At 41.2% G+C, this 23,835-nt stretch overlaps 3 protein-coding genes across 3 annotated transcripts in view; 2 read left to right on the top strand and 1 right to left on the bottom strand.

Moving 5' to 3' along the window:
* Window positions 1-2,380, top strand: part of LOC109826848 (auxilin-like protein 1) — a 7,502-nt gene extending 5,122 nt beyond the window's left edge. The window contains 7 exon segments of the mRNA XM_020393893.1: window positions 1-161; window positions 252-327; window positions 534-601; window positions 701-766; window positions 850-939; window positions 1,724-1,900; window positions 2,093-2,380. The exon segment at window positions 1-161 is cut by the window's left edge and continues 239 nt beyond it. Coding sequence (XP_020249482.1) covers window positions 1-161; window positions 252-327; window positions 534-601; window positions 701-766; window positions 850-939; window positions 1,724-1,900; window positions 2,093-2,128 — 674 coding nt within the window. The 3' untranslated portion in view covers window positions 2,129-2,380.
* LOC109826778 (mannan endo-1,4-beta-mannosidase 1) lies at window positions 14,431-16,929 on the top strand. Its single transcript, XM_020393822.1, has 5 exons — window positions 14,431-14,860; window positions 14,959-15,153; window positions 15,721-15,843; window positions 15,952-16,154; window positions 16,227-16,929. The coding sequence occupies exons 1-5, from the start codon at window positions 14,531-14,533 to the stop codon at window positions 16,681-16,683; spliced, it is 1,308 nt and encodes a 435-aa protein (XP_020249411.1). The 5' UTR covers window positions 14,431-14,530; the 3' UTR covers window positions 16,684-16,929.
* The window catches only part of LOC109826711 (glucose-1-phosphate adenylyltransferase large subunit 1-like), a 9,926-nt gene continuing 3,204 nt past the window's right edge, over window positions 17,114-23,835 (bottom strand). The window contains exons 3-15 of the mRNA XM_020393750.1: window positions 20,347-20,520; window positions 20,115-20,207; window positions 19,890-19,973; window positions 19,741-19,796; window positions 19,199-19,292; window positions 18,981-19,093; window positions 18,841-18,913; window positions 18,668-18,748; window positions 18,337-18,423; window positions 17,979-18,083; window positions 17,756-17,862; window positions 17,604-17,664; window positions 17,114-17,535 (exon numbers count right to left, since the gene is read on the bottom strand). Coding sequence (XP_020249339.1) covers window positions 17,434-17,535; window positions 17,604-17,664; window positions 17,756-17,862; window positions 17,979-18,083; window positions 18,337-18,423; window positions 18,668-18,748; window positions 18,841-18,913; window positions 18,981-19,093; window positions 19,199-19,292; window positions 19,741-19,796; window positions 19,890-19,973; window positions 20,115-20,207; window positions 20,347-20,520 — 1,230 coding nt within the window. The 3' untranslated portion in view covers window positions 17,114-17,433. The remainder of the gene's footprint in view (window positions 17,536-17,603; window positions 17,665-17,755; window positions 17,863-17,978; window positions 18,084-18,336; window positions 18,424-18,667; window positions 18,749-18,840; window positions 18,914-18,980; window positions 19,094-19,198; window positions 19,293-19,740; window positions 19,797-19,889; window positions 19,974-20,114; window positions 20,208-20,346; window positions 20,521-23,835) is intronic.

Raw genomic sequence — 23,835 nt, 5'->3', positions numbered from 1 at the left:
AGAAAGCGCTCGCCGAGAAAGCTGCTGCCGATGCTCGAAAACATGCAGAACGATTCAGCGCTATTTCTAGGGATAAGGGCAGGAAAGACAATGAAACGGGAGACTATTGCAGGGCAAATGACAAGGAAGATAAGGAGATAAGGCTAAAGTCCAATTCTTCTGTAAGTAATAAACCTATTGTCCAAGTTCCACTATGTGCGTCTTTTCAACACACTATGCTTCATTCTCATGCATTATGGTGGTTCATGCAGGATGCACATGATGTGAGGTTTCACAGTGCAGGATCTTCTGCTAGTTGGCAAAGACATACAGATTCTTCTGCTCGTGGTAATATTTGATTCTGGAAATTATTCTTGTTTGCACATTTGAGAGTAAATCATGAATGTGCTCTTAAACCTTTTGAGAGCAATTCTTGTATTTCCTCTTAAATATTTTGAGCAAGAACAAGCTAATTTGATGCATGCAATTACTTTTTTCTTTTCAATAAACTTTATTCATACTATTTAAATTAAAGAAGGTAAATTTAAATGCAGGCGAAGTTGCATCTCCTTTAAGGTGTAAGGCAAGGCTTGAGAGGCATCAACGGACCGTCGAGCGTGCGGTATTTTGAAGCTCACATGCTTTATATTTTGCAGGCAAATTGTTTACCGGGTGCAAAGTTGGATTGTCCTTCTCTGACATTTTACAATTTTCTTTTCAGGCCAAAGCTCTTGCGGAAAAGAATATGCGAGATATTCTTGCTCAAAGAGAGCAAGCTGAGAGAAATGTAAGATCATTTCATCATAAAACACTGCAAAATCTAATAAGTTTGCACTCCGTTTCTGATCCTAGATCAAACAAATGTTGCAGAGATTAGCGGAAACATTGGATGCTGATGTTAGGAGGTGGTCAACTGGAAAAGAAGGGAATCTGAGGGCATTGCTATCAACATTGCAATATGTATGCATTGTATTTCATGCTTTTTGTTTTGGGTGGTTTAAGCCAAAGAGTTTTTAGTTTTATGGCTTTCCATTACCTATTTCTTTACTGTACTTTAAAAACAAGTCAAGCGACTTTAGCCTGTCACCCATGTCTTAGTTAGAAAATTTGGGATTTAGAGCCTGTTTGGCAACTCATCAAAATGTGACTAGGATCGATCCTCGTCCCGTTTTGTGGTGAAGGGTTTGGCAAAACATTATAATCTGGCAAAACATTATAATCCAACTTTACCGAGCCAAAAAGACCACCTTTATGGGATTAAGTGAATACCACGACCCCATTGGTTTTCAGATGTTCAGTTGGGGAAATCCGGATTAGGGAAAACCTGGTTGAATGTTTGGTCAAACTGACCCTTAGATGGAAAGGCTGTGCTAGTTGTATGTCAAGGATTCCTCATTCCTATTTGACCTTTGCACCGCTGAGATCCTCTCATGCCTTCCTCTTGATGCCGACATCCTCTGGAAGCCTAATGTTGTTCCATCCAGCCACTCCGGCTGTCTCCTGCCTGTTTCTCCTGTCAGTACTCAAAGTCCATCTCATATTCTTTTACTACTATATTACTGATAACCTGTATATGGCGAGCAAAGCTTCTTCTTTTCCTTTACTTCTCTTTTCTTTTTCTTTTTTATAACCCTTTTCATTTTAGATTTTGTTGCAACGTGCACATTGTTTGTAAATATTATGATATGTATGAACTAGTGTACATTTGTCACTAAGAGCTTTTCAATTTTAACCCAAATCGCAGATCCTTGGACCTGAAAGTGGCTGGCAACCAGTACCTTTAACAGATGTTATTACTGCTGCTGCTGCTAAAAAAGCTTATAGGAAGGCTACTCTTTGTGTCCATCCTGACAAGTTGCAGCAAAGGGGTGCTAGTATTCAACAGAAGTACATATGTGAGAAAGTATTTGATCTTCTTAAGGTATGTCCTCGTTTGTATTGTTTTGTGGTATGACGCTAGTTTTATGTAGAGATCATTTTATTTCCCATTATTGTTCGTTTTCATGATTTTCTGGGATTGGCAATATAACTAAAAAAAAAAAAAAAATCAAGATGTCAGTGAATAATTGTAATTTCCATAGAGGGGACTAAAAAGGATCTGATGCTGATGCAGGAGGCGTGGAACCGATTCAATTCAGAAGAGAGGTAGCAAAATAACAGCGGACATCGTGGATTTCAAATTACTACCTGGTATTTGTAGTGACTTTAAGCTAAACAGGTTTAGTTGCGATTATATAATGACTATTCATTTTGCAGTATTGTAAACGCTATATCCCATTCTTCCATTTTGAAAAATTTCTTTATCACACTGGCATTACTCTGACCTTACTGTTATAAGTATCTAAAACACAAGCTGTACTGTGTCTTTTGCTAGCTATTAACCATGAGCATTAAGAGTCAACCTTTCTCATTTGTACTCGCTGTTATTGGATGTGTCTAGTCGTGCAAACCTATCTACTTCTATATTTCAAAATTATTATTGCATTTTGATTGTTTCATCTGTATCTTTGTACACATCTTATAAACAAATAAAATGGTGAAAATGAGTTCCTATAAAGCCTGTGCGCTAACTGAGCGATGTTGGCCGTATCGTCAAGTAACAAATTTGACTCTCTTATCAGTGAGGTATGGTATTTGTTGGTGGTGGACTCTCGGTAGGGATTTTATCATTGTGATTTTGTTGGTGGGCGGGCACCTAAAGGTTGCTGGAAGCTCTTGAAGCTCGCTCTTAATAATTAGTCACTGTTCAAACTTGCGACTTTTCTTTTACTCTCACAATCGGATCAAATGTCACTTGCCAAACCCAGCGGTAGTTTTTGGTGGGCTGGCGGTGGCACTTCGTACCAGATGCACACGGTAGCTGATACTGAGGTTAGCATGAATTGCGAGGAGATTATTAGACCGTTATTGATGATTATCCTTGCCCATTTCAATTAGACAATAGTCAATTAGACAATAGTAAGCTCCATGTGTTATATATGTTGTTGTTCGTGACTATTTTTTTTCACCCCCTGAAGTGAAAAGTGAGAGTAAGAGGAATATTTGGAGTAAAGTGTGGGTAAGAGGATTTTTTGGAGTATGTGATGATAATAATATCAGGAGTGTGTGGCTGTTGTTATATATGTACTTAAACTTAGGTAGGAAATAGTCTCTTCATAAGCGTATGGGATTCCAACGCTGATTCCAATTAGCGGCCTATTACAATGAACGACGACGACAACAACAAACAACACAGCTTACAAGCGTTCGTAAAGTCCTAATAATTAGGTTTATCTCGCAGGATTCAGCCGCATGCTCTTGGCTTCTTTCTCACAGTAACTTAATAAATAATAAGACAATTCCATGCGCTCAGTGTTGCGTGGGTACTTTCAATTGATTGCCGTTCCCGAACAGAGAAAAAAGTGAAAGGTAAAAAGGAAATAGGCCCGGTTTTTTGTTTTGACCCCCTCCGTGATTTGCTCCCCATTCTCGCCGCCTTCCACGCCCCTACTTTCACCCATCCCCAAAATAAAAGGGAAAATTATAGGGGGACACCCCCAACCATATCTCAAACCACACCCATTTTCTCATATGCTATAGTACATCGAGTCCCATATGAGATTTTAAAATTTTAAAATCTCATGTAAGGTCCGGTGTACTGTAGCATATGAGAGATGATGTATGGTTTGGGATGTGGTTGGGGGTGTGTCCCTATTGCCACCCAATAAAAGGTTGCAATTTTGCTGAAGTCCAGGACTCTCCGTCCTTTTCCTTTTTATATTTATATTAATTTTTAAGGACGGAGTTGTTTAATTCATTTTGAGATTTGTGTTGAGTGCCATAACGAAAGTCCACATCAACAATTTTGGAAAAAACCAAAAGGGTTAACCAGTGTGTTTGGTAACCAAAGTGTTTCTTTTTAAAGTGTTTTTTTTAAAACACCATACCATGGTGTTTATTTTTCAAACTTGTTTTTAAAATACCATTTATAGTTATTATTTATATAGGGCGACGTCCTTAGCTGCGGCGAACGGTCTGGAAGGGCGCGACCGCCGGCGAGCGCTGAGCGGCGATGACCGGCAGGCGACGGGCGAGCGGGCGATACAGGCGGGCGGAGTGACCGGCTGGTTCGTCCCGACAGATGACCTGTCAGGCCGACGAGTGTTCGGGCAGACGACCACTCGAGCGGGCGGCGGGCTGTTGGTCCGATGGGTGGCGTGGGCCCGGCGGCGAGTGGCGGGCAGCTGGCGTCGGTAGGCGGCGGATGAACCGAAAGGGCAGGCGGCGTCCGGCGATGGCGGCCGGCGGGAGGGGCGGCGGCGGTGGCGGTCGCCAACGGGAGCAGCGGCGCTGCGGGCAGTAAGAGGTGGCGGCGGGTCCGGCGGTGCGACAGCGACGGGTGTGGCGGCAGACGGCGACGCCGACGAGCAGCGGCGGCGCGACAACGGACGGCCGACGGGCAGTGTGGCCGGCGGCGGTGGCGTAGGCGGCGGCAGCATCGGGTTGTGGCGGGCAGGCGACGAATGGCCAACGAGCACGGCGGCGGCGGCGGCGGCGACCGACGGCATGCTTAGGATGAAAAATGGGCAGGCAGGCGACGGCGGACAAGGCGGCGGGCAGCGGAAGGCGCGGGCGGTAGCGTGGGCTTTTTGTGGCGGTGGCGGTGGGTCGCGGACGACTGACGAGCAGTGCGGCGGCGAGCGAGCGGCGGACGGGCGGTGGCTTAAATGAAAAAACGGAATCTCAAAACACATTTTTGGTGTTTTAAGAAAAGCGTTTATTTTTTAGATTTTGTAAAGGGTCAAGTTAAAAAATCGTCCCAGTTGCCAAACACGTTTCATTGTTTTTTTTTGAAAAAAAACAAAAATGGCAAAAACGACATGGTTACAAAACGCTCCCTATATGCTATTAATAATTCTGCTTGCTATGTCAGTTCACAATGTTTTGTTGTTAGCCATGGATGATCGGACACGTCATGTCAGGTATGTCACCCAATTACGCAAAGAAATGCCAGCTTTCATTTATATCTGATTGGCTGGTTTCCTAAAATCAAAGAAAAGAAAATAGGACCCTGGAAATCATTAAAAGTTGATTTCCATCCATTTCTATCCTTAAAAATCATCTGTATCATCCAATAATACGATGACAACTCATTTCTTTTCTTACTTTTAATAATGAACCAAACACAAGAAATGAGTAACATCATCCATTTCATCTCATCTTAGCTCAGCTTTAAACATGAGTCACATCATTCAATAATACGGTGACAACTCATCTCATTTCATTAAAATTTGATTTTTATCCATTTCCTAAAAAAAACCATGAAATGAGTTTTTCTAAATATGAGTCACATCATCTAATAATATAATGACAACTCATCTCATCTCATCTTTTTTGCTTAGTTTTAAGAATGAACCAAACATAAGAAAAAAACCTATTATAGATAATAAATTCCTTATAACTAATTTCTCCATTTTTTTAGCCAACCAAACAACTTCAAAACAGGTCATGAAATTTGTTTCTTAAAAAATCACTCACACCATCCTATAATACAGTGACAACTCAATCTCATCTCATCTCCTTTCCCACTTTTAAGAAGTGAACCAAACACAAGAAAAGAACCTATTATAGGAAATATGTTTCTTTTTCTTTAATTTTCTTTTTTTAGCCAACCAAACAACCCCAACGAAGTAGAGAGATGGAAATAATAATAAACTTAAAAAAATAAACAGAACGAGTAACATTTTATTTTTCTTTCTTTTTACCTAAAATGAACTGATATAGGGGTGAGCACGGTTCGGTTCAAACCGAAAAAACCGACCGATCCGACCCGAACCGACCCGAAAAAAGCGGTTTTATGAGTAAGACGGTTCGAGTCGGGTTGACAATTTTTCAAACCGACCCGACCCGAACCAACCGAATATATTTGTGCTTTTGATTTGTGGGTTTACTGCTGTGTTCGATCACCATGAATAGCAGTTGCAGGGAATTGATTCATACATAACCAATGTTCTAATGAGTTAGCTCCTTTTTTTGTCTCCACAAAGACCAAAGTCAAAACTTGCTGCACAAAGACAAAGCAAGTCCGTTACTAAAAAATCACAACATCAGAGTCTAGTATTTAATCCAAAAGGACAAGTTACTTCACTTAAAAACAGTATACATACATGAGCAAGAATAATAAATTGAAGTGAAGTTAAAAAACAAATACATGCTGGCATAGGGTAATAATAATATATAAAAGATAAATTGAAGTGAAGTTATACATGATGAAGTTAGAACCGAACAAACCGAACCGAACAGCACCGAACCAATTTGTAATGGTTCGGTTCGGTTTTGAATTGTAGATGGTTTGATTCGGTTATTCAAATTTTGGTAAAAACCGACTCGAACCGAGCCGTGCTCACCCCTAAACTGATAAGCCTACAGAGGACATAGTCGGCTCTTTCCAAGAAAGAAAACAGCGGTGGTGGTTTCCTTCCGTTCCGAGCCATTTAATTTAATTAACTAGTGTTATCCTCCTCCTCAAAAACAGAGCTCCCCGTGATCACGACGCGACACGCGGCGGCCAGAAAGAGGCACGTCGCGGTCGGGACCCCACAACGTGGGCAGCACATGCGGGTGCGTCTCATCAACGTCGACCCGAATCCGTTTTGGGCCCAACCGTACCGTGCCGCTTCCGGTGATCCCACGCGCGGTTTGGAAGTCGGTGGTCTGCATTCCCCATTTATCCATTCTCATTTTATAGCGCGGTTTATATACTGTAATACTTTCCCGCGCTCAAAAGCTCACGGCGTGAAAGGGAAGGTGACTGGCCGTGATTGTCGGCAAAGACCGGCAGGAGGCCTTTTTATTTTTAACCATGTTACTGTGTGTTACCTTTGTAAAAGTTTGGTTCTTTTCTAGCGGATGGAAAATGACGAAGGCATTCGACAGTCTATCCATTTTAATAGATGCATGCTATATATTTTTTGTGTCCTTATAAAAATTTATGAAGTAGATACGAGGTAGCTGAATACTGTTTTCCATCGGCACGGACTGTATACATAGGAAAAATTTCATTTCCGTCGGAGAAATCGGTGAAGAAAAATGTCTCGGTGATTAATTAAACTTGTGATTTTATTTACATGTTTGTGAATTTGTTATTAATATGACAATTTTTACATATTGTTTTCTTAGCATCCCTTACTTTCTTTATACATAGAAGCTTTTGTGTTAGGGTATACGTCAACAAGAATGTCTCGAACGGAGACGTAATACACACCCAAAGGATTTTGGAATCACAGAATAAAGTCTCTTCAGGTATCCCATAACTGAGAGCCGCGGATGGCCCGCAGTTGATCAAGTATACAGCAGTATTAACAGCTTCGGCCCAAAAACTCTTGGGCAATCCGGAGTGGATCCTCATACTTCTGACGCGCTTCAAGATAGTGTGATTCATACGCTTCGCCACTCTGTTGTGCTGAGATGTGTATGGGACGGTCTTCAGTTTTCTAATCCCATGGGACGAGCAGAAGTACTCGAACTCCTGGCTGCAATACTCGCCTCCATTATCAAACTTTAGGCACTTCAGCTTATTGCCTATTTCATTCTCCACACAGGCAAGCCACTTCTTGAAGATGATGAAAACATTTGACTTGTGCTTCAAGAAGAACACTCACAGTTTTCTAGTAGCAACATCAATGAAAGAGACTAAGTAAAGATAGTTGCCAACAAATGGGATTTGCGCAGGTCACCATACGTCGGTGTGTACCAACTCCAATTTTTGCAGTTTTGGAGTTGAAACTCACATTCTTCTGTTTGCCTAGGATGCAGTCCTCACAGAAAGTCAGATCGATCTTGTTCAGACCCGAAAGCCTCTCTCCCGCGACCATAATCTGCATCCCCTTCTAGCTCATGTGGCCAAGTCGCCGATGTCAAGTCATGCAGTCGGCAGATGATGATGATGTTTGTCCTGAGGCAAGCAAGCGGTCGATCTTCCCATTGGCGATGTAGAGAGTCCCCTCGCGTCTGCCGTGTGCCACCACCAGGGCACCTTTGGACACCTTCCAGCTTCCCTGCTCGAAGGATACTCTGTAACCGGAGTCGATTAGTTGCCTGACTGATATAAGATTCCGCCTGATATCTGGTACATGCCGAACGTTGTTCAGCGTTAAGGTGGTCCCGCCCTCCATCTTGAGGGTATAATTTTCCTTCCCGGAAACCTTGCAAGGTTGATCGTCGCCAAGATAGACTGTCCCCAAGGCCTTCTTCACGAACGATGAAAGCAGCTTTTGTTGTGAGATTGCATGGAAAGATGCGCCCGAGTCGATGACTGTAAGCAGTCTAAAAATTACTATAGATAACTAATCCCCATCAAACACCAATGATGAAAGTTACAATCTGACAACTTCCACATAAACAGACAAAGGTTATAATTTGAAAACTTTTACGTAGATCGATGAAGGTTACAATCTGACGACCTTCACAATAATTGATGAAAGCTCTAATTCAACAGCCTTCACAATCAACATCGGGAGTTACAATCTGATGACTCTCATATTTTCAAGAAGCCAAGACGAAGGTTACAAGATGACGATCTTTGCAACGCTCTAGTAAAAGAGACTATAAATTTACGGTCTCTTCAAATCAAAATACAGATATCTCTCAAACCGTAAGGAATTTGACGAAACGGATGGGAGCAAACCGAACCCTACGATTGGGTTTGGTCGGCTCCGTCTTGTCAAGATAGTCAATTTTTATATATAATTCATCTAATTCCGAGTTACGGTTTGAAAGTTATGACCTGTTCTTCGCAGCAAGTTATGTTCTGAAGCCCGTTTGCAAGACCGGGCTTCGCCTGAACATTGGTCTTCGCCTGAAGCTCACCATGCTCGCCTGAGGCTCGCCTCTGCGTTCCAAAGTCAAGACGTAGAGTTCATCTCTGTGTCCCAACAACAAAACGCAGGGTTCATCACTGCGTTCTGGATCCAAACGCAGGGTTCATTGCCGTGTTCCAGACTCAAAATGCAGAGTTCGTGGCTGCGTTCCAGACTCAAAACGCAGAGTTCGTGGCTGTGTTCCAGACTCAAAATGCAGAGTTCGTGGCTGCGTTCCAAACTCAAAACGCAGAGCTCATTGCTGCGTTTTTAGGCTCAAATGCAGAGCCCAACTCAGCGTCCCAGGTCCAGAACACAGAGTTCGTGTCAAAATACGGATTTTTGTGTTTGACTGGTTCAAACAAAACCTGAACAGTTTCAAAACTGTTTTTTCCACTTAATGGGGGTGGTTACACCCCATAAACCCTCATTAAGGAGAGATTTAAGGGGGGCGGTTACACCCCATAAACCCTCATTAAGGAGCAAATCAAGGGGGCGGTTACACCCCTTAATCTCCTATAAATAGCTAAAATTTCAGCTTAGTGAAAGGCTCTCTCTTCTTGGATCGGCTGGTTTTGGGGAGACCAGAAAATCGCCTAAAGAGATCGGTATTTTTGCATAGGAAATCAATCTTTGGAGATCAATCTTTTTGGGGATCCAGATTTTGAAGATCGGCACTTGGAGATCTTGAAGCATTTTTCAGTAACAGAGATCTTGGAGTTGTTATCCTTGGCTTATTAACCGATTTTTGGTTCAAATCAACTCTTTGACAGAGTTTTAAACTTGTTCTGAGTTCCTAAACTCGTCAAGAGTTCTGTTCAACTTGCCACGCAAGTTCGTCCAAGACTTCGAGTTAAGAGGCGAAGACAACGTTCCACGAGGTGAATCGTTCGAATCGTCAACAGAAAGCGAACTTGACGCAAGCATTCGAGAGAGGCATTCCATCGACACCAAGAAGAACCCAGGTTAAACAAAGAGAATGATCTCTGTCGATCTTTCTCTCTTTTGTAAATCGGAAAACAGATCGAGAAGATTTGTAATTTCTTTTCTAAGTCTGTTAGAAAAAAGTTGCATCGAGAGAATTGTAATTAATTCTTTTTATGAGCCTGTCAGAGAGAATAATACAAATTTAATTCTTAATTGTCTTTTTCGAATTTTCCCACGAAATAGACCCACGCCTCGCTTTTGTCTTCTAGGGATAGGAGAAGCGCATCCGAATCTGTTTCGTGCATGAGATTGGTTGCACCGTCAGCCTGATCATCCACTGCTAATGATGGAACAGAAACTCTGCAGTCCCGTGCAAAGTGACAATTCTTTCCACATCTGAAGCACTTTCCTTCACCGTAACCATTCGGGTTCGGCCTTTTAGACTTCCCTCTGGACTTTGATCGGCCTCGTCGTCCCCTACCCTTCTTCTGTGCACGTCCTCGGGCCTCGACATGCAGAGCACTCCCACTGCTGGAGGTCTCAGTTGCTGAGACTTTGCGATGAGATTCTTCATCCAGAATTGACCCAATCACCGTGTCGAGCTTCATCTTGTCATTGCCATTGGCGTTGCTTACCGCCATCACCATATTCTCCCACGAATCTGATAGACAAAAAAGTAACAGAAGAGCTTGGATCTCATTGTCGAACTTGAGATCTACTGCAGCAAGCTGTTGCACCACAGCCTGAAATTTGTTCAAGAAGTCCGCCACGCGAGCTCTTTGCTGCATCTTTAGATTGAATAGCTTCTTCATCAGGTACACCTTAATTGAAGCAAACGGCTTCTCATACAATGCCTCCAATGCCTCCATCAACTCCTTGGTGGTGGTCACATGCGAGACGTTGTAAGTCACATGTTGGTGAAGGTTGAGCCTGATGGTGGTAAGTGCTTTACGATCGAGCACCTTCCACTTATCGTCATCCATCTTCTCAGGTTTCTCCGCCTCTCCTTGGAGGGGTAGGAAGAGATCCTTCTGGTATAAATAGTCTTCTATTTGCATCATCCAATACCTAAAATTTTGGCCGCCGAACTTCTTAATTCGAAGCCTGTTGTCTTCAACCGTAGATCCCATGGCGAACGATTACGTCTTTCCTGAACTGTATTTATAAATAGTAACAATACTTATGAATAGTACCGTACTCGTGAATAGTGCCTAGTGCCTTTAAAGAGTAAATGATAATTTAACTTATTTTCTGATGTAGAGGATCCACTTTTAGTGACAACCACAGAGCATACGATAAGCAGATATATGTACTCTAAGTTAGGCTCTGATACCAGTTGTTAGGGTATACGTCAACAGAGTTGTTTCTCTCGGAGACGCAATACACACCAAAAGGATTTTGAAATCACAGAATAAAAACACAAATTCAATCACAGTACTCACAGATATAACGTGGTTCACTCTTACGGTGCTACTCCACAGTGCAACGACGATGCGCAGTTCTTTTATATTCCAAAAAAATTAGATCAAAGAGAACACCCTATCTTGATCAAGATACACTCAAAGTATTCTCACAAACTCTCTCCTTGATATTAAGAAAAAACTCTCTATTTTTCCTTTCTCTCACTTTTCTTTAAGAAGAGTTGTTTCTGGGATGAATTTTCCTGAAGAGTTTTTTGGCCTTATTTATAGTGTTTGGAAAACTATATGCACTAATAAAATATTATTAGTGATGGGACCCGCTACCTTTCTTTTTCAAACTTTTCGGCCACCGTTTTTCTTTGTCATTGTCAAAAAGGTGGGGCTACTTTTTTGTTTTTTCATACATTTATATAGAAGGAGATCCTATGAAGACATATTCTTTGTAGCATAGGATGCGATAATCTTTTTTATCGTTAGATTTGACATCAAGACTAAAATCATAGGATTCCAAATTCATATCTCACACTCACAAGAAAGGCACAAATCACACATTGAATTCCTATTTCCTATGTAAAATCCCTAAACATGTGTCTGGATAGGAGGTAGAAGAGGGTAAGGAGGGAAGTGGGCATATAAGGTCATGTTTTGTTCGGTCCAAAAAAAAAAAAAGGAAAACATCCTAAAAATAATTTCTAGAAAAATAAAATTTATCACTTTTCTAATATTATGGACCACTTTCAATATTTGTTTCAAGCTTGTTGTCTGGAAAGTGAGTTCCCAAATCATCATCCCACATCACTTTTCTGGAAAAATTCATTACCTAAATTTTTAAGAGAAAATGAGCTGTAGTTGGTTAAAATGAAATATTTTAGGGGTTTTTGGCCAAGGTGGCATTTCATATGTGTATGTTTGGCTGAGGTGGCATTTCATATGTGTATGTTTTCCTATTTTTTAGACAATGAACCAAACTATTGAAATGTATGATTTTCTAGGAATTGAGGCTATTTTCGCCCGAACCAAACAATAAAAACCCATTTCTAGGAAGTGGCTGGTAAAATATAAAAAATAAATTCCCCAACCCCCCTCAATTAGGTTTTCTCATGGTGCGGTTTTTGAACCAAATAGTCACTAACTACATTTGGAAGTTTTACCCCCCCACCCCACAGAAAAAAAACACACACATGAGGATTGTCTATATCATCGAGGATCAATGACGGCTAAGTTTTTATCATGAAGCTCTTCTTTTCCTTTCCCCTTCCTTTACTAGAACACCCAAACGTAATAAGTAATTTCCCTCCATTTTTTTATTTATATTTTCTCTTCCCTTGGCTACTTTCTCTTCCCCTATTTTATCTTCCCTCTCCTTTCTTTAGTGAACTCCCGTGGTATAAGAATCTGAAATCCTCTCTTTTATATATACACTAGTGTGCACCCCGTGCAAATCACGACCTCCATTTTTTTATTTCCGTTATACTAATTCTGTGTTTAATATAGTTTTTGTATGTGCTACAGTAACATTTTTAAATGCTACAATATCCCGACTGCGCTACACTAATAAACGCTACGGTAATTTATGTAGCAATGGTAGTGAACATTGGATCCTCCTGTTCGTACTACAGTAACATTACTGCTACAGTAATTTACTGTAGCATGAATAGTTAATCTTAGATCCTCCCATTGTTATTGAGGAATAGATAAGAAAAATTGTCAGCGCGCGTTATCAATTACTTTACATTTTAACTTCATTTTCATCCATTGTCAGCGAAATTCTGAAAGACGTAGTCTTCAGGAATCAGTATGTACTATTCAAGGACCAGGAAAACATCACAACTTATGAGCTGCACGCATGGTGTCAATTGAAGATTTGAAGGTTCATGTTTAAACAGTGCTGCGTCAATAATTTCATGACACTGTCACCGCAATAGGAAAGAGGAAGAAAAAGACTTTGGTCTGATAACCGAGCCCAGCTAAGCCTACTTGGCGCCTAATTAGGTCGACCACCATCGACATTTGGGGCTCGCTCCTTGTTAATTTATTTGATTTTGTTTTTTTAAAGGTTCATTAGTACGGGTTCTCATTCCTAGGTTGTGCATCAATCCGCCAAAATTTGTGGAGTGTGTTGTTGAATATTTAGGACCACTGGCACTACATATGCAAGTGTTGAGAATTTTTTTTTTTTTTTTTTGGTTATGGTGATAGAATTTGTTAGATGATATTATTCCTCTAGGTACACCCAATTTAAGTAGAGACTTTTCCCAAACTTCACTCCGACTAAAATACAGAGAAGTTATTCCCAACATCTCAAAGAAGCAAAGAATCATTTCTTTCCAAAATTCCCTTGTTCGTAGATTTTGCTTTTTTTCCTCCTCATAGTGGGCCACTAGTATAAGTAGCTTATTTTCGTAATTAATCTGCAGCTTAAGTAGAATCTGAGATTGATTAATTAGTCTGAGATTTCTGCAATTATGGCCTGGTAACCTTGGCATAACTGCTTTGGATCCGTTGAGTATAATCTAAGTTGTCTTCAATTGCTATTCACATACATGTATTTTTTTTACTAGAAATGAACAAAGTATGATGAAAGGTATTAAAAGGTGCGTATACACAGTATTATCGTAACTCAACAAATATTAAAATGAGAAATACTTAAATTGCCTCAACCTGAAATTTTAAATAAGGTTTAAACAAAAATCATTACTCTAAGAATGAAATCGAATAAAATCATAAGGATCAGCTAGGATATGGTGCTTCAAAGGGTAAATTTTACAAAATTTGAAAAAAAAAGTATGGCTCGTTTTAAGATAATCTCCCAAAAGCTGTGGGTTTTTTATCTGGAAAAAAAGATCCAGGGGAAAAAAAATCATGATTTTGAGGGTTAAATTGCGTTTGCACACTTTCTAAAATTTTCTGTAAGTAGGCCAAACCTCCTGGCGATTTTTGTGAAGTCTACCGTATTTAACTTGGTAAAAAAAAAAAACTTCAACAAATACATTTAACTGCTACCAAAAATATCAGCTTTTTGGCAGCTTTCCCACCAAAATCACCTCTTAAAAAGATGATTTTGGGGGAAAGCTGTCAAAAAACTGACATTTTTAACAGCTTTCTCCTCTTTTACCACCGAAAAAAAACCTATCCAAACAGCCCCAACCCACATCCTCATTTATGTTGAGCGGGCGGCTGTTGCCTCACATGAAAGCCTATCAGTTGAAGCCAACCAACTAAATGTCTTTTTAGCTCTCTGTGACTCCCTCCCTCCCTCCCTCCCCTATTAAAATGCGTCCACCTGCAATAATAAAAATAATAATAATAGAAGCTTCATAACTATTTGCTCTTCCCTAGCTCTCTCTTTTCTCTCTCTGCGACAAGATGAGGGGAGTGAGCTTATTATTACCGTCAATTTTCTTAGCGGCGGTGTTGCTGTTGAGGCAACGATGCGGGGTTGAGGCCGGAGGAGGGTTCATGAGGACTAACGGGCACCGTTTCAATGTAGACGGGTACCCGTTCTTTGCGAACGGGTTCAACGCCTACTGGCTCATGTGCTTAGGCTCCGACCCATCTCAGAGAGACAAGGTCTCCAACGCTTTCCGAGAAGCTTCAGGCCATGGCCTCACCGTCGCAAGGACCTGGGCCTTCAATGACGGTGGCCCAAACCCTCTTCAATCCTCCCCTGGTTCCTACAACGAGCAAATGTTCAAGGTACCGCGCGCGCAAATTAAACACCCCTCTTTTTAAAATTTTTTTTTTCCAGTTTTTAATTAATCGATATATATATATATTTTTGGTTTTGTGTCAAGGGGTTGGATTTTGTGGTATCTGAGGCTAGGAGGTACAAGATAAGGCTGATTCTGAGCTTGGTGAACAACTATGAGAATTTTGGGGGGAAGAAGCAGTATGTGCAGTGGGCGAGGAGCCAAGGGCAGAACATCGGCTCGGACGATGAGTTCTTCACGAACCCTCTTGTTAAAAGCTACTACAAGAATCATGTTAAGGTGAATTTATGCTGAATAATGAAATTTTCTGGTTTAATCTTCCAAAACTTTTGCTGAATAATGAAAATTCCAGTTTGTTGTTTTCCTTGGCAAGATTCCTCTCTTTTTTGTAAGCAGTGGATCAGTTCCATGGTTATGTTTAGTGAATAGGTGATGCTTAAAGACAGTAGTACATCTGCTTTATAATAAATGACAATAGACTATGCACAGGTCTTATCAGAATAGGGAAGAAGTTTCTGATACATGATTTCTTGATTTTTTTTTGTTTTTGCAGTTTTATGCAGAGGTAGTCTTATACCTTTTCTAATCTGTGTTGCCCTTTTATTTTGAGCAACTTTTTCCTACATATTAATTGTTTAGGCTGTTTAATCACTCCTATGTGAATAAAGAGTTAAGCTTCTTAATAGTGAACCTTACACAATATCTCACTCTCTTCTCGTGGGATTTGGAAAAACAAACCATGCTCCTCCTCTGGCTTACACAAGTTTTAAAGACTTAATCTTGCAACAACTTGCATCACGGTTTTACTCTTTTTAATTGTTTTGTTTTTTTTCTTTTGCGGTGAAGGCTGTGCTAACGAGAACCAACACCATAACTGGAGTTGCTTATAGAGACGATCCTACAATCTTTGCGTGGGAGCTGATGAATGAGCCCAGATGCCCTTCAGATACCTCAGGAAAAACCATTCAGGTTTGCGAAAAATCCCGTCTTAATTTGTATGATGAGTAACTCTTTACGTTTGCATTTTCTAAAACTTTTATCTTCTTTTGTTCCTGTCGTATATATGTACGTATATAGTCATGGATCACGGAGATGGCCGCTCATGTAAAGTCCATAGACGGCAACCACTTGCTTGAAGCCGGGCTTGAAGGATTTTACGGCCCGTCTTCGGCTCAAATGAATCGAGTCAATCCAGGATTTCAAGTCGGAACCGATTTCATCTCCAACAATCAGATCCCGGGCATCGATTTCGCCACCCTCCACTCGTACCCTGACCAATGGTAACAACACGTCGATATTGGGGGACCCCCTTATTTCCCTTTTAACTCATCTTCATAAATCTCGTGTAACAGGTTATCAAACACAAATGATCAGCAACAGCTTGCATTTCTCAACACTTGGCTCGACACCCACATTCGAGACGCCCGTAACATTCTCAAGAAACCGATATTTTTGACAGAGTTTGGGAAATCTTGGAAGGATCCTGGATACAGTGACTCCCAGAGGAACGCGATGTTTAATATCGTGTATGGTAAGATTTATAGATCGGCGAGAAGTGGAGGAGCGACGGGTGGTGGCTTATTTTGGCAGCTCTTGACCGAAGGGATGGATACTTTCAAGGATGGATATGAGATTGTTCTCGGTCAGGACCCGTCGACGACTAATGTTATCACTAGTCAGAGTCGAAAGCTTCGCTACCTTGGTAAGTTGTATGCAAGGATGAGGAATGTTGTGAGGATGAATAAGGCAAAGGAAATAAGGAGGAAGCAACGGCTGGATGCAAGCAGAGGGAAAGATGTAGGAAACTGATCAGCAGGCGTATAAGGTGTTAACTGCGTTGTTGTGTTGAGTGGGGTGAATTCTATACGGTGAGTGGGTGTTCTCTTTGAGATGTTTTATGTTTCATCCAAGAGAAGCAATTTCTAGTACTCTAGATCTTCTGATCATCAGATGCTTGAGTGAAAGGACTATCTGTGTTTGTTTCCTTTTTGTGTTATTGATGTAGTTATACCTTACTTTTTCGGTGTTCCGAAAATTACCATGCAAGTTATTTGATGTGCCAGTTTACTCAAATGGCCTGGTTGTCCACTACTTTATCCTTCAGGTGCTCCTTAATATCTTATAAATTACCTCTTAGATACTGAGTACTTTGTCTAATGCCCCTGAAATTCCGAAGGAACTCCTCATACTTATAAAAAAAAATTCTTCATATTTCACTAAATATGGTACTCAGCAACAATTCAAAGAAAACCTATTGAAAAGCTTCAAAACTAGCTTATGGTTGTTATCTACACAAACAGTGCACATAGAATATGCACAATACTGTCATACAATGCTCCGAATTACTGCAAGCTCACTACCCGTAAGGTATCAACTGCTAAGACTCACATTTTATTCATACAGCCTCATCGCTGCTCGACACCTAAGCAACCTCTTCCCAGTCAGCCAGTTCCAAATGTTGCTCTACATATCTACATCATAAGACTAACTGCACGCACCTAAGCGACATCTTCCCAGTCAAACAGTTCCAATTGCGTGCCCACCGTAATTGAAGCGATTCTACATTATGGTCCCATTCTTGACGGTAGAATTCTTTGTGACTATGGTGATTCCTGACCGGATGTAGAAACCTTCACTTGATCTATTTGCTTCTTGAACCCCCTATTACGTAGAAGAGCATTATGCGAGAACACGTATAATAAAGAATGAAATTAGAAGCAGGTACTCACATCTTTATTTATTAAATGCACATTCTTCCCGATTCTAGCATTCATGTCAATGATGCAATTCCTGTGAGAAAAATGAGAGCTTCTTAGAAACTTTTGCTTCACAATGGCGATGAATTTTTATCGTAAAATAAACTTTTCTTTGTGGAGTTTACCTGATCTTGGTATTCTTCCCTACGCCAATGGGAACGTTACCCTCAGCCAGAAGAGACGCAATTTCTGCTTCAGTTTCATAGTTGTCAGCACCCATCATCATAGTATCCTGCAGGTCAATGTATATTCATTCAATGTTGAGGTAGTTTACAAATTCATTTATACAAGGGAAAAAAATTAATAATTAAAGTGACTACTAGGATACAGATAATAATAAGAACAAACCTTGAGTTCTACTCCATGGTCTAAACGTGAACGAACACCCACAATAGAACGTTCAACACTACATTCACGCAAGAAGCAACCATGTGATATAATTGCATCCTTAATCTGCCAAGTTTAATTTGAGTAATGAGACAATGCAGAGCATGCTATCTATAAGCTCCAAATCATTAGTAATGCTCCGATTACTTGAAGGGATGCTTATGTCAAATCATTTATATGTCCCAGGAGAGAAATTATGGGGCGCATGCAAAATAGCATAAATTATGTTCTTGTGCATCTTCCACCACCGAATGGGAAAGACTCAAATGGATAATCAACTGAATTTCATAGCATTCTTTAAAATTATACTACAGCTTACCCTGCATTTTTCTACTTTCGTTGGTGGCAGAAATCGAGGTGATGTGAAGAAAGGAGTCTTTGGATCATAAAACTGAAATTTTGGAGGCTGCAACCAAAAAAAAAAAAAAAAGGAATAATCAGTAAAACCAGCTAACTCCAATAGCCACTAAAACAAGTTTGACATTAGAAAATAATTCGACGTAGCTAAATATATGAAATATCTGGCTAAAATTGTATTATTCACGGTTGATTATTATCAATGAAATCAAATGCATGAGTGAGATTCTATCCCTCTCATCTCTTAGAACTCCTCTTTTCTTCCTCTTAAGACATGCCATAGGCAAACTAACCTGATCAGTGAGTGCCATGTTCGCATCAAAGAATGATCTAATTGTTCCAATATCCTCCCAGTAGTCACTAAACAAATATGCCTGTTATAAAAGAGTATTCAATAACTAATTAAGTCATTTGGGAGACAAAGACATTTGCTAGAATTTTATCCAAGTTCTAAAATATTTTTCACCTGGACATTGTACTCCTGAACAGCTGAAGGAAGGATTTCTGAACCAAAATCGTTTGATTTTGGATATTTCCACCTGGAAGGAGAAAAAATATGATAACATAAATTCTGAAAGAATTATAATTGAAAAGCATGCAACTTACCTTAGAAGTTTTAGAAGGACATCTCTTCTAAAAATGTATACACCCATTGAAGCAATGTAAGGATACTTCATAGTTTCTTGGCGAGACAAACTGAGAATGGTGGTATCTATTTTCTGTAATATGCCAAAAAACTTGATTAGATCTTCAGAATTTAAATCATGATTGTATAGTCAGATTTATTTAATGAATAATGAAATACTTAGGTTTATTAGGCTTACCATGGATTCCAAATCAACGCCCTTTGGCTTCTCAGAGAATTGGATGATTCGTCCAACTTTGTCAATCTTCATCAATCCGTAGTCAGATGCCCGGCTTTAAGATAATGCAGAATGCAGACGCCATGAGAAATAAAAGAAGACACGAAAACTACTCTTACTTTCTCTGAGCTTAAATTAAATAAGACCTCAAAAATTAGGACTGAACCCAAAGGATAAACAAAGCTTTGCGAATCAACTGAACTGTTATGAGAAGAATTTAGTGAGTTGTTTCAATGTCCATGATTGTGCATGTAAAAATATTATGGCTGGCCTATTAGTCCAATAATTTTTTTCTGTAAAGTTAAAAAGTCACTAAATCATGGTAGATTAGTGACTCAATGCATAAAGAAATCGAAGAGGAGCCCTTGTTAGATTAGCCCTAAATGTTAAATTTTTTGCATTAATATAGAAATAAGTTACAGCAAGACTATATGGAAATCTTCGTTAAATAACAATAACATATTAAACATTGTCATTGAAGGTCGAGCGAATCTAAGCATTACCTATCATCCACAGGAACGCAAGATACCGTAATATCAGCACCAGTGTCAATATGCTTCTGTATTCATTGTCGCGAGTCACTTGGTCACTATATATTTGACGATCACATAACAGGAAATACCAAAATCATGATATTAAATGAAGTTAGAACCTGCAAAAAGTCCATGTAGTCCATACGATATAGATGATCACCAGACAAAATCATTATGTGCTCAATGTTCTTATTCTTTCCATCCTGAATGAGAATATAAGTATATATGGTTAATCCATCACCTAATAAAATATTGTTAAAAAAATAGGAAAAGATTAGAATCAAAATTACAAAAAGTGATCTTGACTGTTATAGGGAATTTTGTTTCTTGTTTAAAATACGAACCTCAAATAACCAACTGAATTGCCGTACAGCATCTGCTGTTCCTTGGAACCAATTCATTCCAGCTTCACCGGGTGTCTGAGTAGCTGCCAATACCTGTTTATCGAGTCAAATCAGTTTTTTTTTTTTTCACAATGAACCGCATGAATTTCTTTTTTAGTTTCTCTTGTTTCATTTATTGATGAAAAGAAACTGAAAAGTAAAAGGAAGGGAAAAAATAAAGAAAGATTGATACCTCAACAAATCCATTTGCAAAGCTGACACCATTGCCAAGATTGTAAGTCCGCGAGATGTGGCGATTAAGAGACGCAGAGTTAAACTGAGTCATGATGAATATCTTGTTTATGCCACTGTTAATGCAGTTGCTCATTGGGATGTCAATAAGCCTATAGCATCCTCCAATCGGTACCTATCGAGTGCATAGATCATGTTACTTTCTTGCATGTTGAAATCTTCTTGAGAAACTTATAGTAAATAATGCATAGGCTCCAAATAAACAGAGATCAAACTTCACAATACCAAGGTTAATTTGCGGCCAAATTAATCAGAACACGATGAGGCTATTATAGCGAAATTGGATTCATCTTTTATTAATCTAAATAAAAGGTTTAATACCTGCTATTGATATATGTCTCATTTGGAACAAAACAATGCTTAATGATGAAAAAGAATCTACCGGGGAAAAAGAGGCATAAAATGTGAGTTGTTAATCAGTCCGGATTGGTAGTTTGAATCCTAGTTAGAATTCTAGTTAGAATAGAATACTAGTTAGTAGATAAGTTCTCTAGTTATTGGATAAGATTAGAGTTGTAATCTTAGAGTTTATATATATGTAAACAAGTCTTTATGTTTAAAGAACGTGAATAAAGTTGAAAAAAAAAAAGTTCCTGCTCCATCATTGCTCGGGTTCATCAACAAAACAGAGAGGAAAATTTCCTGCAGGTTCTGTGTTTTTGTTCTTTCGGCCAATACAAAAGAAAGACACTGTTTTGTTTCTGCAGGTTTTTGTTCATCATCAAGTTCGGCTAATTAAGATCAATATCCCTCTTGTGTTGCAAGTCAAGAAGCTTAGGCCGATCCTATTCTCAAAGCCAACAAGTGGTATCAGAGCGGTGTATGCCTAAGTACCAACCAAGATCTGAAGAGATGACGAGTTCGGAGAAGATGACGACCAAGGTGGGTTCGCTCACTCTTCAATACCCGACGTTATCGAGGGACAACTATGCTTCGTGGGCAATCAAGATGAAAGTCTACATGAAGGCTCAAGACGTGTGGGATGCCATTGAGCCCGCGGCAGGCGCGTCCGTGGAACACAGGAAGGATCAGATGGCGTTGGCGGCCATCTACCAGGGGATTCCTGAAGAGACGTTGATGGTGATCGCAGAGAAGCAAACGGCAAAAGAGGCATGGGAGACGTTGAAAACAATGCATCTAGGAGCGGATCGTGTGAGGAACGCGAAGGTGCAAACCTTGAAGTCCGAGTTCGAACTTCTCCGGATGAAGGAGAATGACAACGTCGACGATTTTTCGACAAAGTTGACAGGAGTCGTCAACAAGATCCGTGCTTTAGGCGGCAAGATGGAGGAGAACTACGTCGTCAGAAAGCTTCTTCGGGCGGTACCGGAGAGATTCCTCACTATCGTCTCCACGATTGAACAGTTCGGGGACATCGACGACATGACACTCGAGGAGGCAATCGGGCGTCTCAAAGCCCACGAGGAGAGGGCACGTGTTTTTCGAAACAACGTCGACGATCACCTATTGTTGACGCATGCGGAGTGGCAAGCAAGGAGCAAGAAGAACGGCGGAGGCTTCCTCTCAACACCTACAACCAATGATGGCAGCGGTCGAGGACGAGGTCGCGGGGCCGGTCGTGGGCGTGGCCGTGGCCAAAGAGGCCGAGGCGGACAGCAGTACCACGGCAGCGGACAGCAGTACCACGGCAGCGGACAGCAGTACCACGGCAGCGGACAGCAGTACCACGGAGGCCGCGGAGGGGAGCACGGCGGCCAGGCAGGCCGAGGCGGCTTCGGCGGCAGAGGAGGACGTCCAGGAGGTGGTTTCGGCCATGGGGGTGCAGCTCGCCAGGAGGGGGAGAGTAGCACAAGCGGTGGTCGAGACAAATCCAACATCAAATGCTTCAATTGCGGAGTATACGGGCACTTTCAGTCGGAGTGTCACAAGCAACGCCGCAATAATGAACAGGAGGCTCATCTCACCCGTGCATATGACGAGGAGCCAACCTTGATGATGGCGATGTTAGAGGAATCGTCAAGTGCCGTTTTGCTTAATGAGGAGAAGGTGATGCCGGATTTACTTACAGCAGGGGAGGCACATGTTGACAACAACTCTTGGTACCTTGACAACGGAGCTAGCAATCACATGACCGGCCACCGAGACAAGTTCAAGGAGCTCGACGAGAACATCAAGGGAACCGTCAAGTTTGGTGATGGATCCGCGGTAGAGATCAAGGGGAAAGGTTCTATCCTCTTTCAGTGCAACAACGGGGATCAAAGGCTACTACCTGAGGTATATTATATTCCAAGTTTGAAATCTAACATTATTAGCCTTGGTCAGATGACTGAAGATGGAAGCAACGTTGTTATTTCTGGTGAGTTCCTGAGGGTGTTTGATAGGAACGGTGCTCTCTTGATGAGGGTGACACGTTCAACTAACCGATTGTACAGGATAGAGTTAAAGACTTGCAAGCCGGCGTGTTTGATGGCGAACATTAACGATCCAGCTTGGTTATGGCATGCTCGCCTTGGGCATGTCAATTTCTTCGCCCTCAAGATGATGACTGATAAGAGGATGGCTTCCGGGTTGCCGAAGATCTTGCACCCAAATCAACTATGCGAAGGATGCCTCGTCGCCAAGCAAGCAAGACTACCGTTCCCTTCGCAAGCAAATTTCAGAGCTCAGAAGCCGCTGGAGTTACTACACGCTGACCTATGTGGTCCTATCACCCCATCTACACTTGCTGGGAATAACTACTTCCTTCTTATCGTTGATGATTTCAGCCGATGGATGTGGGTATACATGTTGAAGGCCAAGAGTCAAGCTTGTGAAACCTTCAAGAAGTTCAAAACAGAGGTTGAGAATGCATGTGACCACAAGGTGAAGACATTGAGGACGGATCGTGGTGGCGAGTTCTTGTCAAAGGAGTTCACCAAGTTTTGTGAAGACTACGGCATCAAGCGTCATCTCACTGCACCGTACACCCCGCAACAAAACGGTGTAGTGGAGAGGCGTAACCGCACGGTGATGGACATGGCGAGAAGCCTACTTAAGAGCATGCATATGCCTGGAACCATGTGGGGCGAAGCGGTTAGGCACGCGGTGTACATCCTCAACCGACTACCAACCAAGGCGTTGAACGACCACACACCCTACGAAGCTTGGTTTGGTAAGAAACCCCACCTAGAACACTTGAGAGTTTTCGGATGTGTGGCGCATGTGAAAATTGCAGGTCCTTCACACAAGAAACTCGACGACCGGAGCACGCCAATGGTGTATATTGGGGTAGAAGAAGGAAGCAAAGCGCATCGTCTCTACGACCCTCAACACGGCAGAATTCATGTCAGCAGAAACGTCGCGTTCGAGGAAGGAAAAGAGTGGGATTGGAGCGCTGATGGAGTCGAAAGATCACCCAACTGGGTGGTGTTCACAGCGGAAGGGGAGACTGCAACAACCGGCATAACAGCCGGCGCATTTCCAGCAGTCT

This window comes from Asparagus officinalis, chromosome 1, assembly GCF_001876935.1.
Source record: "Asparagus officinalis chromosome 1, Aspof.V1, whole genome shotgun sequence".
Lineage (NCBI taxonomy): Eukaryota > Viridiplantae > Streptophyta > Magnoliopsida > Asparagales > Asparagaceae > Asparagus > Asparagus officinalis.
Note: the sequence above shows the minus strand (reverse complement) of the source record. Positions and strands in the feature narration are given on the sequence as shown.